The 17,503-nt window shown below is 42.7% G+C and overlaps 1 protein-coding gene across 5 annotated transcripts in view; it reads right to left on the bottom strand.

Annotated features, from left to right (window-relative positions):
• Gsap (gamma-secretase activating protein) overlaps positions 1-17,503 on the bottom strand; it is a 98,992-nt gene that overhangs the window by 41,531 nt on the left and 39,958 nt on the right. For 3 of the 5 annotated variants that reach the window (XM_052720643.1, XM_052720645.1, XM_052720641.1), the window contains 6 exons: positions 17,118-17,161; positions 15,885-15,970; positions 7,810-7,887; positions 6,385-6,462; positions 2,439-2,531; positions 2,108-2,325 (listed from right to left, as the gene is read on the bottom strand). In XM_052720643.1, the coding sequence (XP_052576603.1) occupies positions 2,108-2,325; positions 2,439-2,531; positions 6,385-6,462; positions 7,810-7,887; positions 15,885-15,970; positions 17,118-17,161 (597 nt within the window). The remainder of the gene's footprint in view (positions 1-2,107; positions 2,326-2,438; positions 2,532-6,384; positions 6,463-7,809; positions 7,888-15,884; positions 15,971-17,117; positions 17,162-17,503) is intronic. The other 2 variants (XM_052720642.1, XM_052720644.1) reach the window with 1 other exon arrangement.

Genomic DNA, 17,503 nt, shown 5'->3' on the forward strand with positions numbered 1-17,503 from the left:
TTGTTCCAGTTGTACTTATTTTAACATAGGTAATTTAATAAAAATTTTCTATAGACAAGTGAAATGCAGATGCAAAAAGAGTATTGTTGCATCAATAAAAGTTGTATATTGTGGGAAGACTCAAAGGCATGTTTCTCAAACATGAAAAGACTAGATGTAGATTCTAAAACACTACATGATAGATGCAGAGGAAACAGCTATTAAGAACGAGGTAAAAGCATGCCTACACAGATTACTTGGAAAGGTCTCAAATTATTGATCTCCTTAGAAACAAATATTCAGGGGCTGTTTGAGGAGATGACTCAGAGGGTAAAATGACTGCCACAGAAGCATTAGGACCTGATCCCTAGAACCCACATAAAAATGAGGGTGCAGCACACGTCTGGGGCAGATACAAAAGAATCCTGGATGCTCTCTGGCTGGCCAGCCTGGCAGGAAAGAAAAGCTCCAGGTTTAGATGGACCCATCTCAAAAATGAACGTGGAGAATTACTGAAGAAGACACACAGTGTTACTTCTGGCCTTCCACACACAAGCACATAGGTGTGCATGCACACACGTGTGTGTATACACACATGGAGACACATGAGTATGTATCTACATACACAAGCCTTTTAGGAAGAAACAGGAAATCAGAGACAGCATGCTTAGGATTGGTTTTGTGGGAGAAAATGACTGATGTAGTTAGCTGATTCACAAAGAACAGGCCTTATTCTACACTAAGAGTAAGCAGATAAATGTATATTTTTATGGTTTTTTTTTAAAGTGTGTTTTTTTCAACTAACTAGTCAGCCTCTCACTTCAGCCGTCATTGATTGACAACAAGGTTTTCCGACCTTACGGGATAGCTTCCAAAGTAAAGATCAACGAGATCACAGCGCTTCACAAGCAGCAGTGCACAATACAAACTAAGCTATCTTATTAAAACTGATAAATATTCACCAGAAGAGCTTAGGCCTTTGGCATTTGTTTGTTTGTTCTGAGAAGGCTGTGACAGGAATTAATTCTATAGTCCAAGATAGCATCAAACTTACTATGTAGCTGAGGCTGGCCTTGAACTCACAGAAATACTCCTGTCTCAGCATTTGGGATTGCAGGTGTGAGGCACTACACCTGGCTTGCTTGGCCCTTTTGGTAATGCGTTATACCAAATACAGACACACAGAGAAAAGCAGGTAGCCTGAGAAACTTGCTGTTTTCTGTGCGTCCTTGGAGGGGGCTGTGTTTATGGTATTGAAAAGCCAGTAGAGTGCTGGGTTTGGGGGTTCACACCTGATATCCCAGCACTTAGGAGACTGATGAGAACTACTTCAAATGTGAGGGCTGCTTGAGCCACAAAGTAAGTACCAGACCACCCTGAGCTACAGGGCAAAACCTCATCTCAGAAAAGCAGATAAAGGAAGAAAGGAGAATAGAGTAAGTAGTTGCCCTTTATCCTTAGGAGATACACTTCAAGACACCTGTGAATTCTGAAACCACAGATAGCACCAAACCTTAGCAACACTAACAGACATCATTTATTCACTCATGAAGTCAAGAACTTTCAAGTTCTCATTTAAAGGAAACATTTTATGGTGAATCTTTGGCATATCTAAATGTCATGACCATTATTAGGTAAAATATGAGTATATGACACAAGTACCAGAATACCATGATAGTGATCTGGTAACCAAGACAACTGCTGCATATGAACGGGCAGGTGGCACACACAGCATGAATACACTGGACAAAGTGACAGTCCATAATCCCAGGCCAGGTGGAGCAAGATGGCGTAAGATTTCATTACACGGCATACTTAGAAGAGCATACTGCGTAAAAAAACATGAATTGCTTCTGTGGGGGATTTTCCATTTAATAGTAGTAAGCCAGAGTTGATTGATGTACATTAACTGAAGTCATGGAAAGTGAAATGTTGGGTAAAGGGAAGGAACCATTGTACTCAACAGCCAGATAGATGTACCTTCACAGCCTGAGGCCTGGCAGAGAGCCACCAGAAAGGAAGCACCAAGTAAAGGCACTGCCACCAAGCAAAAATGACTTCTGAAGCAGCAAGTAAGTATATTTGGTGTTGTCTGTTGCTAGTGTTTGAACTCACTCTGTCTTCTCACCTGATCTTCCTGGAAACCTGGGTCTCGACCACAAGAGAGTACACAGTGCAGTGCGGCCATCTTCTCACAGTCCAGGCGGGTGTTCCATAGGAGCCACATCAAGTATGACTGGTCAAGGGCTGCTCTGTAGACCTTTCCAGAAGAGCAGTCCAGTATCAGGGACCCCGGCAGAGACTGCCAAGGACCGGGAGGTAGCACAGCAGCCATTTTGTTGTTTCCTAGCAAACACAAAAAAATAAAAGCAGATCATCAGATAAGAGAACCTCTCTGACCCAGACAGGTGCTGAAGCCAGAACAAGCCTAAGGAGACTGCATCCGCGAGACACCATACCTGTCAGAAACAGACTGTGGCAGATCAAGTCTGGGTGCTGAATGTTAAGTAAGTGGAGGAAATGGCCAGGGAAGTAAACAGCCACAAGGCAGCCTATAGGAAAGAGAGATTGGAGTCATCCACATGTGACAAAGTCCACCTAGTGCAGGTAAACCCCAGAACAACATGTTTTACTTTGAATATAGCAAAGCAGAATTAATTAATTAATTAACTTACTTACTTACTTATTTATTTATTACAAGTAGCAAATGTGACTGATGTGAGTACTGTCATCCGAGCAGGTAGATCTGACTGGCTTTGTGTGTGGCTCACCCTCCTTGTACACTAAGTCACGGCTGTATTATTTATGCCAATGGTTTTGTTTCTGAGTCAACTGTAGCTTTATGTGAATCTAAGTGATCTGGGAAGAAATTTAGAATAAAAATATCAAGCAACGTGAATGACTCCTCAATGTGTTATGCTGGGAATAGCTTGTAATGAGAATTTTCTTCATCTTTTTGATGGTTTGAGGAAGCTATGAAATGCAGTTTCTCGTACTGACTCACTCATCATCGTTTTGTTTAGGAAATTTTAAGGTTGGAATTTATCAAAGCGTGTCTCTGGGAGCCTTGGCATTCTGTGCAATAGTCATTGGTTTCCCTGTGTACCTAGTAATCAGAACATATGTGCCCAAATTGAGATACAATAAAAAAAATAGGCTCCTAGGGTCTCACAAAAGCAGAGTAGTGATTTTATAAAAGGAACTTCTGTCTTGTGTCAGCTAGCGGGGCTCCTTCCCTAAGAGGAAAGGAAGGAAGGAAGACAGAAAACTCCAGCCAAGTGCAGCATCCTTCGGGATGAAGTGACGTCAAAGAGTGTAATGCAAAGAACTGCAGAGCCCTTACCAATGTGGCAACACCACTGGAGCAAATGACAGAGCTGTCTAGAGGGACCCACCAGAAAGGGTGTCCAGAGATCTGTGCTGGCTCCTAACATGACGGGTGTCATGGTGGTGCTCTGTCCTAGGCCAGAGGACATCTGAAAGGTACTGTGGAGTCACATAGTCATGGGGGTAGGGTAGGAGATTCCTGCTAACATTTGTTTAGTGGACTCTAGGGCTTGTCTATCCATCAGTGTGCAGGACAATCTGCCATAAAAAATTAGTGCTTCATCCAAAACATCAGCAGCTACTTGACAGGGCCAATGATGGCTCATCCTGTGCACTGAGCCAATGACTGTATCAATCTCTAACATTTTTATTACATTTATTCACTTGTTTGGGGGAGTGAATGTTGAGGACAACTTGTAGGAGTCTTCCATCCTGAGACTGAACTTAGGTCAGGGTTGGGACCAAGAGCCTTTACCCATCAAGCTATCTTGCCTGCCCTAGATTCACTTTCTGAGGAAAGGGAACTGGGGCAGATGTGACTAGGACCTTGAGATAAGAGAGAATCCTGGACTATCCTGGAGGATTCAGTGTGATCAAAGTGTTACTAAGAGGAAGGGAGAGAGGAACCTGCCTGCAGGAAGTGACCACACAGTGACAGAGCGACTGGGATGATGAAACTAGCCCCTAGATGCCGGAGGAGGCAGGAAGTAAGTGCTTCCTCCGACTCTGCAGATGGAACCAGTCCTGCCCATAACGTGATCTTAGTCGCTCAGCACACCTTTCAATTTCTGAACTCCAGCCTGGAAACAGAATGCTTCTGCTGTCTAAACCCGAACTTTGTGGCCATTTGTTATACAGTGATGGAAAACGGTAGGATGCCTCTTAAGAGAGTCACTGAAAGGAACCCAGGCACAAATCTAACACTTTCTCAGCCCCGGCTTCACTGTGTGGGCGGTGGGGATACCTTCCCCAGGCAGAGCTGTTGTAAGGCTCAAAATTAAGTAAAATATTTAACATGCACTATTTATTAAATGGTGTCTTTTATTTATAAGCCTGACTTATACACATCCTTTTGTGTGGCTATTGACTCCACGTTAAAACATCCCTCATAGAGGGAAAGGCAGAGGCTCATCCATGTCCCTGTAGGTAATCCCAGTAAATACACTGGTTTACCAAGATGGACTTGGGTGGAATAATTTCTTTGGTCTGTTGCTGTTCTATCTTGGGTAAATAGGGATTTCTCTGTTTCCCCAGGAAACATAATGCTACAGCTATGTATAGGGTCCATAAGAAGAAGAAAAAGTTAAGTCTCTATATTTCAATCAATGCAAGCCCTTCTCAGCAGAGTAATAATAAATGGAAGTTATAAGCAATGGACAGCAGAACATACTACTCAAAAATGTAACTGTTATAATAGAACAGTTTAAATCTTAGATACAATTTTATGGCTATTAATAAATAATGCTTAAGAATAAAAGATGACTGTGTGAGACAAATTGTGTTTACAAACTCTGGTATTTCTGCCCTCTGCAAGACTGCGGACTGAATCATGCCATCCTTTCTAACTGTTCCCAGGAGGAGGAAAGGAAGATGGCGCGGGCCTGGAAGAGCATGGTTAGTGGATAGGTGCCCATTACTGTTGAGATGAATATGGATGCAGTGCTGCTGATGGGAGCCATGTCAGACTCTCCATCTCTCCCCCATCAGGAAGCAGCAGAGCCATCTCTTCAAGGCCATTTCCCAGGGTCCAATATCATGTCCAAATGTGCCATGCACTGGACCACACAGCAAATGATACTTAACCTCACCAACAGAATCATTCAAAATAAAAAACAAAAAAACAAAAAAACGGGGGCTTATTTTTAGTCCTCACTTCTCCAGGTTTCCTCACACTAATTAGTCAAACCTTTGTCATAGAAGCCGATGGACTGGCAGGCAGGGAAAGGACAATATATCAAAGAACCATGAGCTGTAAACCCGAAGCTTTCCCCCTTTAAATGCTGTGTCCTTCCCAGACGTAAGCAGGTCCAGAGCCGTCACCAATCACTTACGCCTGGGCCCCTCCACACGGCCTTGGAAAGCCGCTTTCAGTGTGGAGATGCAACCCTCTCTGCGCTGTCTTCACCATATGGAGCCCATAACATGCTCCCTTCTAATACTAAGGTTCCTTTCACCATATCTAGAGAAAACAATTCACTTAAGCTGGTCCACACATCACTAATGGGGACTTCTGCAAGCCTTTTATGATCAATGGGAGGGAACAGACAACTGTCTAAAGGCCTTTCTTCCTCTAGAATTCAGGGCCAACATGATTTATGATTTCTCACAGGCTCTTAGGGGACATCCTATTCATGGTCATTTGTATACTAACAAATGGCTTTTTAAGGGCTGCTTCCAAGAAAGCTGACAGCCTGGGATCTCTAAAAAAGGAAGATACACTTCAACCCCAAAAGCTGATGAGTTGAGTAAGAGGGTTGTGTGCCAGAGAAAACCTTCTCCCCTCAGACTTAAAAGGGTCAGTGACTGTCACCACAAGCCATATCTCAGAGGTATGAGAAAACAGAGTCATGGAGAAAAGAGTGAAGCTCAGGGCAGAGTGTGACCACTGAGCAGAGCAATGTTGGAAGAACAGAGTAGGGAGAGGTCCATCTCCATAACCACTGTGCTCCTTAGTTTTATTGTCAACAAAGGAGAGTCACCTAGGAAGAGGGAACTAAAGAATTGCCTAGATCATATTGGCCTGTGGGCAAGTCTTCTGTGGGGCATTTTCTTGATGAATAATTGACATGGGAGGCCCAGTCCACTGTGGGAGGTGCATCCCCTAGGCAAGTAGGCCTGGGAGGTATAAGAAAGCATGCTGAGAATGATCCAGAAGAGGGAGAGAACAAGAGCAAGAACAACCAGTAAGCAGGCAGCATCCCGCCATTGCTTCTGCTTCCTCCCTACTTAAGTTCATGTCCGACTTGCCTCAGTGATGGTAGACTGTTACCTGGAAGTGGAAACTGAAATAAAGTCTTTCCCCCAAGTTGCTTTTGGTATGTTTACCACAGCAACAGAGAAGCAAACCAGGATACCCACCAAGGTTGAGAAAAGTAATGCCCTTTGTCACGTGTGAGTCAGCACTCCCAGAAGCAGCAGTAAAGGTCTTTCTGTATCCTGCAGGTGAAGAACATGAAGCCAGAGAAAGTTAAGAAACAAGGCTAGTATTCACCTCACACTGTGTAACACAGACAGGGTAAGCACCTGCTGGCCTCTAGAAATCATGGTGCCCTCACTCTCCAAAAGCCACCAACGTGGACCACCTGAGGGCAGTCACAGTGGAGCAGACGTGCCAGCTCAGGCAAACCTAAACTTGGAGTCTGTGTGGGGAGTCCAAAGGGGGTGTCCAATGGGGTCTGCTCAATATCTAAGATGGAAGTGGTCTCAGGGCTCATTTCTACAGTTTTTACCAAGCTGCTAAGATTTCCCCAACTCACAGTCCCACGTTTAGTGAGAAAGGGGATTAAGCTGCTGATGAAACTGTGTTGGGATTCACTCTACTCTTCTAACTTAGTCTATGTGCTGCTTGGAATTATTATTAGAAACACACAAAAAATGTCTTGCACAACCTTACACTGCTTAAGAATATGTCTACAACTAGTTCTGAAGTTACTTTTAGTTGTTCCATTAAAAATTTCTTAAACTTTTCTGCCTTGATTTCTAACACCCTGGTAATATCAAGCACTACTGCAGGATTCTAAACTTTTATGTGGCTTGGCATAAAAGAAATTGAGTATTAGAACAGAAATTCCATCTTTAAAAAGTTTCAGCTACACTCACACATGTACTCTACAAATACATTAGTCTCTCTCTGTAGCTCTGGCTGGCCTGGAACTTGCTGTGTAGGCCAGACTGGCCTTGAACCTGGAGACGTGGCCGCCTCTGCCTCTTGAGTGTTGAAGTTAAAGGTGTGTGCCACTGTGTCTGGCACAACTGTAGATTTTGAGGAATTAAACAAACAAGCAAAAATCCTCCTAGGCATGGTTCAAACTAAAACTATTGCAGGGCATGCTGTGACCACAGAAGCGGCGGAGGCTGACATTTCATCCCATGCCCCAGAACGTTGAAATGAAATAAATATCTTAGTTTGATAGCATAGCATACTCTGGAATGACAGTCTGTTTACATTTGAGATCAAAGAAGATTTTAACTAAATTCCTATGTAACTATGTGAATTAAAGTTCCATTTAGTAATGACTAAACGGTAAACCAACACACTTTGGCAAATACATCCATTAGAAATGGTCTATAGTCTAGAACAAACCACATGCTGGTATAAAAACATATGCAGTATAAAAGTTACCTATCTTACTATTTACCATTAATTAATTTCTTCATTAAACATAACTACACAGTTAATCATAAAATATACTGATAATACTGCTTGCTAAGTGTTAAGATGTTTGCAATTTATCTAATTTGTTACTATTTGGAAAAAATAAAAGAGAATAAACTAAAAAGTACCTTTGTGAAGGTAAAACACTGAATATGTGATTTCTTTCCAAGAGTCACACTTTGGGCTGTAACATACACACAAACTCCCTAGGAAAAAGAAGGTATTTAGTAACATTTAAGTAATCTGCATAATAAATTTCCTGAGCCATTATTCACCTACTTCTATTCCTTTAGATATCCTTCCCCATCTTACTTCATAGATTATTCCTAAAGTCTTTACAAAGTGGTATTAACAAGATGCTATGAAATTCTGTGTCAGCATTTATCATCCACAGTTACAGGCAGTGCACCGTGGCAGGCACTGAGGATGGGAAATGGACAGACACACTCCTCTGCACGGGAAGCTGCGGGACTCGAGAAAAGGTCCCCCTGCATGAAGCTCAGATGAACGTGCACACACTGTCATTTTACCTAGCTGTCCCCTCCCAGTCATCTCCCAGAGCTCTGGGTCCCAGCTATCCAAACTGTGTTTTCTTTAAAGAAGACATCCAGTATTTTTAAAGGAAGATTGAAATGCAAACTATGGACCTTTCCTATGAGCAATGAGAGTAAATACGTGAGACCACACTCTTCCATGCTGGGTCCCTGACAGCTTTGGCCCACACCAGAACACGGCTTTCCCCACCTTCACTAGCCTCTCCATCTTCCTCACTGTGTAAAACTCTGCATTACCTCTAGCAGCTGTTGCTAATGTCAGTTACCTACAAACGAAGGCGTTGTGCTTCAGCTGATCCTGATTAAGAATCCCGCATCAAGCCGGGCGGTGGTGGTGCACGCCTTTAATCCCAGCACTCGGGAGGCAGAGCCAGGCGGATTGCTGTGAGTTTGAGGCCAGCCTGGGCTACCAAGTGAGTTCCAGGAAAGGCGCAAAGCTACACAGAGAAACCCTGTCTCGAAAAACCAAAAAAAAAAAAAAAAAGAATCCCGCATCAACAGTGCGGACCACAAGCGTTTCAAACTCTGAAGTAAACTTTACTGGCCGAGCATCCCTAATCCAGTCTTGCTGTTAGCAGTTTTGCAGCAGAGCCCTGGCTGGTTCGGAATTCACTCTGCACAGCAGGCCAGCTTTGCCTCCTCTTGTCCCCTGTCTCCCAAGCCCTTGGTCTACAGAGCACACTGCCTCGGGCCAGTTAGTTCTCCAAGCCTCGGTTTCTTCATCTGTACATTTAAAAATATAGAAACTACTTCTTAAAGTTCTTATATAAGGATCAAATAATCTACATCAATCTCTGGCAAAAGTATTTATATCTGGTTCCAAATGTTAGCTGCTATTATTATTATTCCAGAATAATTTGGCTGCTATTTTCAAGTTAGAGGAAATCACAGTTTGAAAAAACAAAATATGCTCTTAATGTAATATCCAGAGACTTTTAGTGAATATCCATCAATGGTGAAGATAACATCTCCACACTGGCTCACTTTGGGGAACCATTTAGACAATGAAAACTATTACAGACAAGTTTTCCAAGGAAACTGTCTCATTGGAACAATTATTAGAGGGCTCTATAAAATGCTCCAACACTGGCCTAATTCTGAGGACTTGCCATCATGCAAGCAGGAGGGAGGCGGTTCAGCCTCCCAGCAGGTGGTGCACAGAAGGGAAGGTGGCCAACTTAGATCCTCCATGATCGTCTAACCACAGCGCCTAGTCAGAGCTGACCACCAGAGAGAGAAGCGATATTTTCTCTTCAGTGATGTGTTTGCCTTCCTACTGTAACAGATTTATTAGAAACGTTTGCATGAACTCATAACCTTAAGTGACTCCCACGTGACCTGGCACTACCATAGCACTGTGCCCTCCACTATCTCTCAGAAGCATGCCCATCATTCAGATTTCAGCCTTTCGTTCCCTGGAAGGTACCCAATTTCATTCCCTAGAGCAGGAAAATACAGGACAAAGAAGCTTCAAGAGCGTAAAACCAATGCTGAAGAGACACAGTGGCTCCAAGGCCCTAGGTACAATGGACGGGCTGTCAAGCATCTTCAAGTCGCCTTTGTTTTGGAAAGGGAGAGGTAAAAAGGGCGCGTGTCGGCCCTGAATCTATCTGCAGTCCTTTCTCAACCCCCATTTCTAGGCTTCAAGACCCAGATCTATACTATCACAGGGGAGCTACACTTGGATTAGGCAATTTGGGACCTTTCTCTAATCTTACTTTGCCAGAGTAGGTCTCAGTGGAAGCAAGGCCATGATGGGAAACCAGAAAGGGAGACTTGGTCCAGAAAGCTCCTCCCAAGAGAAAAACCATGGCTCCATTCTGCCCAAACAGTGGATAGCAGAACGGCCCAGCCAAACAAAATTATCTGCACCCCAGATCACAGAACTTCTCCCATGTGCAAGGTGCTCGTTACATGACGAGAAATTGCACGTGAAGTGGCTCATTCCAGAACGCAGACTCTGCACGTGAAGTGGCTCACTCCAGAACGCAGACTCTGCACGTGAAGTGGCTCACTCCAGAACGTAGAGTCTGCACGTGAAGTGGCTCACTCCAGAACGCAGACTCTGCACGTGAAGTGGCTCACTCCAGAACGCAGACTCTGCACGTGAAGTGGCTCACTCCAGAACGCAGACTCTGCACGTGAAGTGGCTCACTCCAGAACGCAGAGTCTGCACGTGAAGTGGCTCACTCCAGAACGCAGACTCTGGAGCCCAGCGCTATCCACACAGTTCCGTTACTACGGCCATGTCCGCTGCTCTTCCGCGGTGTATTAAATAAACCACTTTCTGGCCTATAGATTGGATTCTTTCACCAACTTGCCTAGCCACACCACAATCTTGTTTATTTTAACCATAGAGGTAAGAAATCTTTTTTTAAACCCAATTGGAAAAATATGGTAACTGGCAACTTACTACTCAAAACAACAATTGCTTCTGCAGCTTGTTTTACCTCACTTGAAACAGACTTACTTTTTCTACTGCAAAACTGACTGCAGAGAATAAGGCCCATTTTCTACCCCCCTGGACAGTGGCAAGACAGGGGGAGGGACACTTCTGCATTTTGTACCAGATGAACTCAATGTGGTAAGCTGTGGTAGCCCTTTTATAAGTTCATAACGAGTTCCTCTGAATAAAATAAAAAGGGAAACTCCACAGAGAAGTAAAGCCTGAAGTGGTAGAGGCTGGGAAGATCCTACTCAGTTCATCCCTGTGAGCCTGCCCAGGTCATCCCTGTGAGCCTGCCCAGGTCATCCCTGTGAGCCTCCCAGGTCATCCCTGTGAGCCTGCCCAGGTCATCCCTGTGAGCCTCCCAGGTCATCCCTGTAGCTAGAGTTTTCCTGCCTGGCCCACAGTCAAGACAAATCTCTCTCACCTGCCGGTCCCACAGCCTCTCAGACCCGACCAAGTAAACACAGAGACTTATATTGGTTACAAACTGTATGGCCGTGGCAGGCTTCTTGCTAACTGTTCTTACAGCTTAAATTAATCCATTTCTATTAATCTATACCTTGCCACATGGCTCGTGGCTTACCGGCATCTTCACATGCTGTTTGTCATCATGGCGGCTGGCAGTGTCTCTCTGACTCAGCCTTCCACGTCCCAGCTCTATTCTCCTCCTTGTCCTGCCTATACTTCCTGCCTGGCCACGGGCCAATCAGTGATTTATTTATTGACCAATCAGCAACACATTTGACATACAGACCATCCCACAGCACATCCCTGTGAGCCTGCCCAGGTCATCCCTGTGAGCCTGCCAGGTCATCCCTGTGAGCCTCCCAGGTCATCCCTGTGAGCCTGCCCAGGTCATCCCTGTGAGCATACCCAGGTCATCCCTGTGAGCCTGCCAGGTCATCCCTGTGAGCCTGCCCAGGTCATCCCTGTGAGCCTCCCAGGTCATCCTTGTGAGCCCCACATCTCACTCTATCCCATTTTCAAAAGCAAAATTCTTTCTGCTAGCCTTGTCCCATTTTCCTTTCCCACTAAATATATCCTGTAAGCACTTAAATAATTGGAGTTTAAAAAATGCTGAAGCTGGAGTGATGGCTCAGCCATTAAGAGCATTGACCACTCTTCCAGAGGACCCAGATTCACTTCCCAGCACCCTCACGGCAGCTCACAACTGTCTGTAACTGCAGTTCTAGGGGACCCTACACCCATGGCAAACACCAGTGCACATAAGAAAGAAATCCCTGAATCCCATGTCCACTTCCTGCTGCTGCCTCTCTCACAAGCTTCTACAGCTTTATCTTCCTCCTTGTGCTGCTCAACTTAAGCAGAATCAAGGTCTCACTCCAGACACCAACACAGGCAGTCTCTGGTGCCAGCCCCTGGGAACGCCACCTCTCACCGCATTGCCGGCTCTTCTCCTGGGCGAGACCTCACTCTGCCTCTGGTTCCTGTACTATCCTTTTGTCCTTTTCAATTAGATGCTCCTCCTGACACTTAAGCTCCCAGGTATTACTCCCAAGCACCTTCCCTTCTCACGTCATCTCCTCCCATTGCTTCAATGCTGGCCACATTCTGACCACTCCCATATTTATTCACCATTGCTCCTGACACCTCTTCTATGCTCCAGGTCTCTTATTAACATGCTCAAAAGGGAGCCCATGATCTTCCTTTATGTGTCCACAAAGGCTCCTATTCCTCGGTAAGTGCCATCAGCATTCACTTGCTGGTGCCAGAAACCCAAGAATCTTTCCTCTCCACTTCCTTATAGGAAGGTATCTCTGCTTCATCTCCAAAATGTGCCTCGCCCCCATCTATTTCTCTATATTCTTATGCCCATTGTACTTCAAGTCCTCATCATCTCAAATGTGACTCTGATCTCATCTGAACTTGATCTCCCAGTTCTCTTTCCTCCTCACACCTCTTTCCATCCAGCAGCTACAGTGATGGCCTTTTATTATAATTATCACTGCAGATTAATGACACACAGTAGCAGGCCTCACTGTGACATTTTTCTATACAGGCATACATGATAGTTTGCTCACACCCACCTTCCCCGCCAACCTCTCCCCCATCCCTTTACGTTTCCCTGGTAGCCCTTCTACTGATCTCAGGCCATCTTTTTTCTTTGTTCTAGTTCCTACATACAAGAGAAAACATAATATATTTTTATGTCTAGTTTATTTCACTTAACATAATGACCTCAGTTCGGTCGATTTCTCTGCAGGTAACATGGTTTTGTTCTTCTTTGACTGAACAACAATCCATTGTATGTACACACCACATTCAACCAGGCATAATATATTGACAAGCACTGAGGCCGATTCTGCAGCTTGGCTACTGTGAACACCTTTTAAGAATATATATCCAGTCATATCACTGCCTGTTTATAACACTTTAGTGAAGGAGTATTAATGGATCCTAAAACTGTTAGGTGAAGATTGTCAGGAAATAATCATGTGTTTCCAAATTATTATTCAAAACTAACTCATTCCAAGGTTAAAGTATACCTTTGGAGGGCACATACACATGGTTGCTACTTAGCCACATGACAAAATCTGGCATCTATATAAACAGTTGCAAGACATCCTGACATTATATACCTCCTGCTCTGGTGCAAATGAACTTCATAACACCATTGTGAGGTAGTCTCACAAAAACTTAACCTGTGTCTAACTATGCCACCATGCCTAACTTCTGTTTTATAGGAGACACAAAGAATAGTGGGAAAATTTTAAGGCTTCCACCTGGAAACGAGTTAAATCCAGAATGTGGGACACTTTTAAAGGTAAATCACTCCTCAATATGTTCAATTTGTGAAAAAGGAGTTGGGACAGAGGTATAAAAGGAATTGCACATTAAAAACACCACAGATAGTGTATTGGTTAAAGTATTGATTTCTTTTAAGGATAGCGGAATACGGGTTATCTGAAAGAATGTCTGCAGAGACACACACTGAACTATTTGGTAGTCAAGTGTGTAGTGTCGGAATGTTACTTTGGTTTTTCAGACAGGTCGCACTATTGAGCCCAAGCTGACTTTAAACTTACAGTCATCTTCCTCGGCTGCTTGAGTGCTGAGACATCAGGTGTGCACCATCAACCCACCTGCAATCTGCTCTTAAATGGTTTACTTATGTATGGGAAGATGATAAAGGAAATACTGAAAATTATATAATTAAACAAGACATATAGGCATTCGTTATATTTTAATTATTTTATATGCTTGGGCATTATGAAATAATTGTGATAAGAAAAAACTCTTCTATGACTTTTCATAAATCTTAGAATAAAACCCAAAAGCTTTTATGGTCTGCAAGGCCCTACTTCATCTAGCCTGCCTACATCATCACCTTCCTCTCTCAGTCCCCCTCCTTCCCACCCCTGCTCACAGTGAGAAATGTTCATAGACAGTTTCCAGCTGAACAATCACAGTCTTTGAATTCACCAGGACCGGTTGATGGAAGGACGCATGTGGCTGAGGAAGACTGGGTTGATAGGATAAACAATGGGATGGACTGTGAAGGAGTGTGGTAGGAAAAAGTACCTTTCAGGACTAAAGGAAAATGGGCTGGAATGACTGGGAGAGAGGGAGAAACAGAGATGAACATCTTTGAAAACTCTGCTACCTTCCATTAAATATTCACTATGTACTCTCCTAGCTTCCTGTAATTCTCATTCATAATATTTATCATGATTCTATTTGAACAGTATGTGTGCACTTATGAAATGTCTAGAATCTTCACCAACAGTAGCCTCTACTAAAGGTCAGGTCATGTTTGCTCATCACTGTGTTGCTAAAACTTTGTATAGGAGGCTGGAGAGACAGCTCAGCAGTTAGGAGTGCCTGAGAGCAGTTAACTGCTCTTGCAAAGGACCAAAGTTTGGTCCCCAGTGTCCTCACTAGATGCTTCACAACCCCCTGTAACTCTAATTCCAGGAGGTCCAATGCCCTCTTCTGGCCTCCGCAAGCACCTGTATCCATGTGCACACACACACACACACACACACACACACACACACACACACACACACACTCCATTAAAAACAAAGTATTTTGAAAACCCTAGCACACAGTAATGCTCCATGTTAGATTAATATGTGAATGGCACATATTTTTTCTTTAAATAATTGTATATGTTTATGGAGACTATGATTTCAATTCAAATATTACTCAAGAAGGAATATATCTGCTCAGATTGATATATTAAAATGGCTATTATGCTTTGTTTTCAGGGTTGATTTCGATGTTAATTGAACTTGATATGCTTTCTCAGAAGATTGATTACATATAATCATGTTTCCATGTTCTCTACATAAACAGACACGTGTCAAGCTCCGACCTCTAGAAAAGCAGTCTGTCACACAGCATTTACGTCCAGGTACATGGGCTTAGATGCCAAACACGGGCTGAGGAGACAGCTCCACAGGTAAAAGTGCTTGCCACAAAGCCTGACATGAACCAAATCGTGTGGCCCACATGGTGAAAGAATGCCCTCCCACAATCTGTCTTCTGGCTTCTACACGCATGCATGCAATGGCACACGTGCCCACAGACACACAACACATGCAAAACAATGTAGCAATAAATAAATAATTAGAACACAGCACATCAGTAACGCTGACATAGAAAGCATTTCCTGTGGGAAAATGTGTATTGAATAAATATGAATCTACCCACTCTATTAAAACAACATCTGTAAAATCTATTAGAACAATAACCCTGTTGGTGGTGGCTTTTCTCATTAATGCAAATACATATTAAATCCTAGTGGGAGGACAGAGGTGTCACTCACCTTATGCCATTAGGAGTCAGCCCTACGTTCCCTGCTCAGTGACAAAAGGAGTGAGATTACAGTGGAGAAGATAATTTGGCATATGAATGTACATAAATATCCATTTGATGATTTTTGTTTGTTTGTTTCTGGTTTTTTGAGACAGGGTCTCTCTCTGTAGCTTTGGAGCCTAACCTGGATCTCTCTCTGTAGCCCAGGTTGGCCTCAAACTCACAGAGATCTGCCTGGCTCTGCCTCCTGAATGCTGGGATTAAAGGCGTGTGCCACTGCTGCCTGGCCCATTTGATGATTTTTTTAAAATAATGTGGCTGTTATATTTCACTTTCAGGCTTCACATAGTTGAACAATAGCTGTAATTTATATAGAACTCAAGTTAGTAAAAACTGATAAGGAGAATCCTGACTCTACCTGTGTGGTTGGTAAAAATGCACAGAGAAGGCTGACTGCATAACTTCTCTTGGTCTTGATAATAATCATATCCAAAGTTGACAAATCTAAGATTACAAAGGAAAAGAAATTATTGAATGCATTTAAAAAGGTATTCTCTTCATACATGAAATAACCACTACAACCCACTCACCGAGGCAGAAAAATGTTTCTGATATATCTCAGCAGAAAATTTTTGTTTAAAAAAATGTAAAACAGTGATTAAAAATATATGTGGAACATAAAAGATATGGGCCTGGCAATAGACAGAAAATGTTATTACTTACAACATACATTTTCATAATATTTGTGACTTATAGTAAATGTTATCTAAAATATGCATATATATGTTCAAAATAGGCCCAATTAGATATCCATACATGTTTAATTAACTAAAGCTGGTCAAATACTGAATGGCTTAGGACTGTCATCACCCTAATTTTGGAAAACTTTCTTTTCTTCTGACCTTTGATGTACTCTGTTCTGTTTTACTTCTTTTTAAATTCTGTAGCTTTTTACCTCACATAAAATACTCTGTAAAAAGAAAAATCTTGCCTTTTGTGTAAAGAAGAAAACAAGAAAAAAAATAAAGCAAGAAACTGGGCTGAGTAACAAGTGGGTTGACCTGTTACCTCTTCTTGGCAGTAAGAAGCATTTTGACGTTTGATCTAAATGCACTCATGCTGACTCACAGACCCCTCTTGTAAGTCATAGGGAGACAAGCACTTCCACACACCAAAATAAATGCAGGTGCCCTACGGAAATGCATGGCTAAGAAAATCAACACAGTTGACTTCACACATGTAATCCTGTATCCATTGATTAATCAGCTTATAGTCTGTAAAGAACAGGAATATTAATAATAGATCCACAAGGGGCTAGGCAGATGGCTCAGCAGTTAAGAGCACTGGCTGCTCTTCTAGAGGAACCAGGTTTGATGCCCAGCACCCACAGGGCAGGCCACAACCTTCTGTGACTCCAGGTCCAGGGGATCTGACGCCCTCTTCTGGCCTCTGCAAAGACTGTACACACATGGTGCATAGACATATATGCAGGCTAAACATCCACACACATAAAACAAAAATAAATAAATCTCAAAATAGATGCATAAAATACCAGACTGTTCCACTATCTACCTATCACAATTAAAAGAAGATGTCATCATTTTGCTACCTATAAATGTCTATGAAATTTAACATTCTATGGATAACTTACTTAAATCCTAAGCCACTCAATGATATGTCCAAGGGCATTTCAAACTGTCAAAAAAATGAAGAGATCAGCATTAAAAATGACATTACAGGTCTTCCCTAGAGAAGAGCATATCAACTGATTGTCCAGTGACAAATGGTCAGCCCTGAAATCATGCAAATAACATTATACAGACATGTATATACACATATCATATATGCATATAATAGGTAACATTATACAGACATGTATATACATATTCATATATGCATACAATAATTAACATTATACAGACATGTATATACATATTCATATATGCATACAATAGGTAACATTATACAGACATGTGTATACATATCCATATAAGCATACAATAAGTAACATTGTAGAGACATGTTTATACATATTCA

Source organism: Peromyscus californicus, unplaced genomic scaffold (assembly GCF_007827085.1).
Source record: "Peromyscus californicus insignis strain IS unplaced genomic scaffold, ASM782708v3 Scaffold_6__1_contigs__length_162567912, whole genome shotgun sequence".
Taxonomy (NCBI): Eukaryota; Metazoa; Chordata; class Mammalia; order Rodentia; family Cricetidae; genus Peromyscus; species Peromyscus californicus.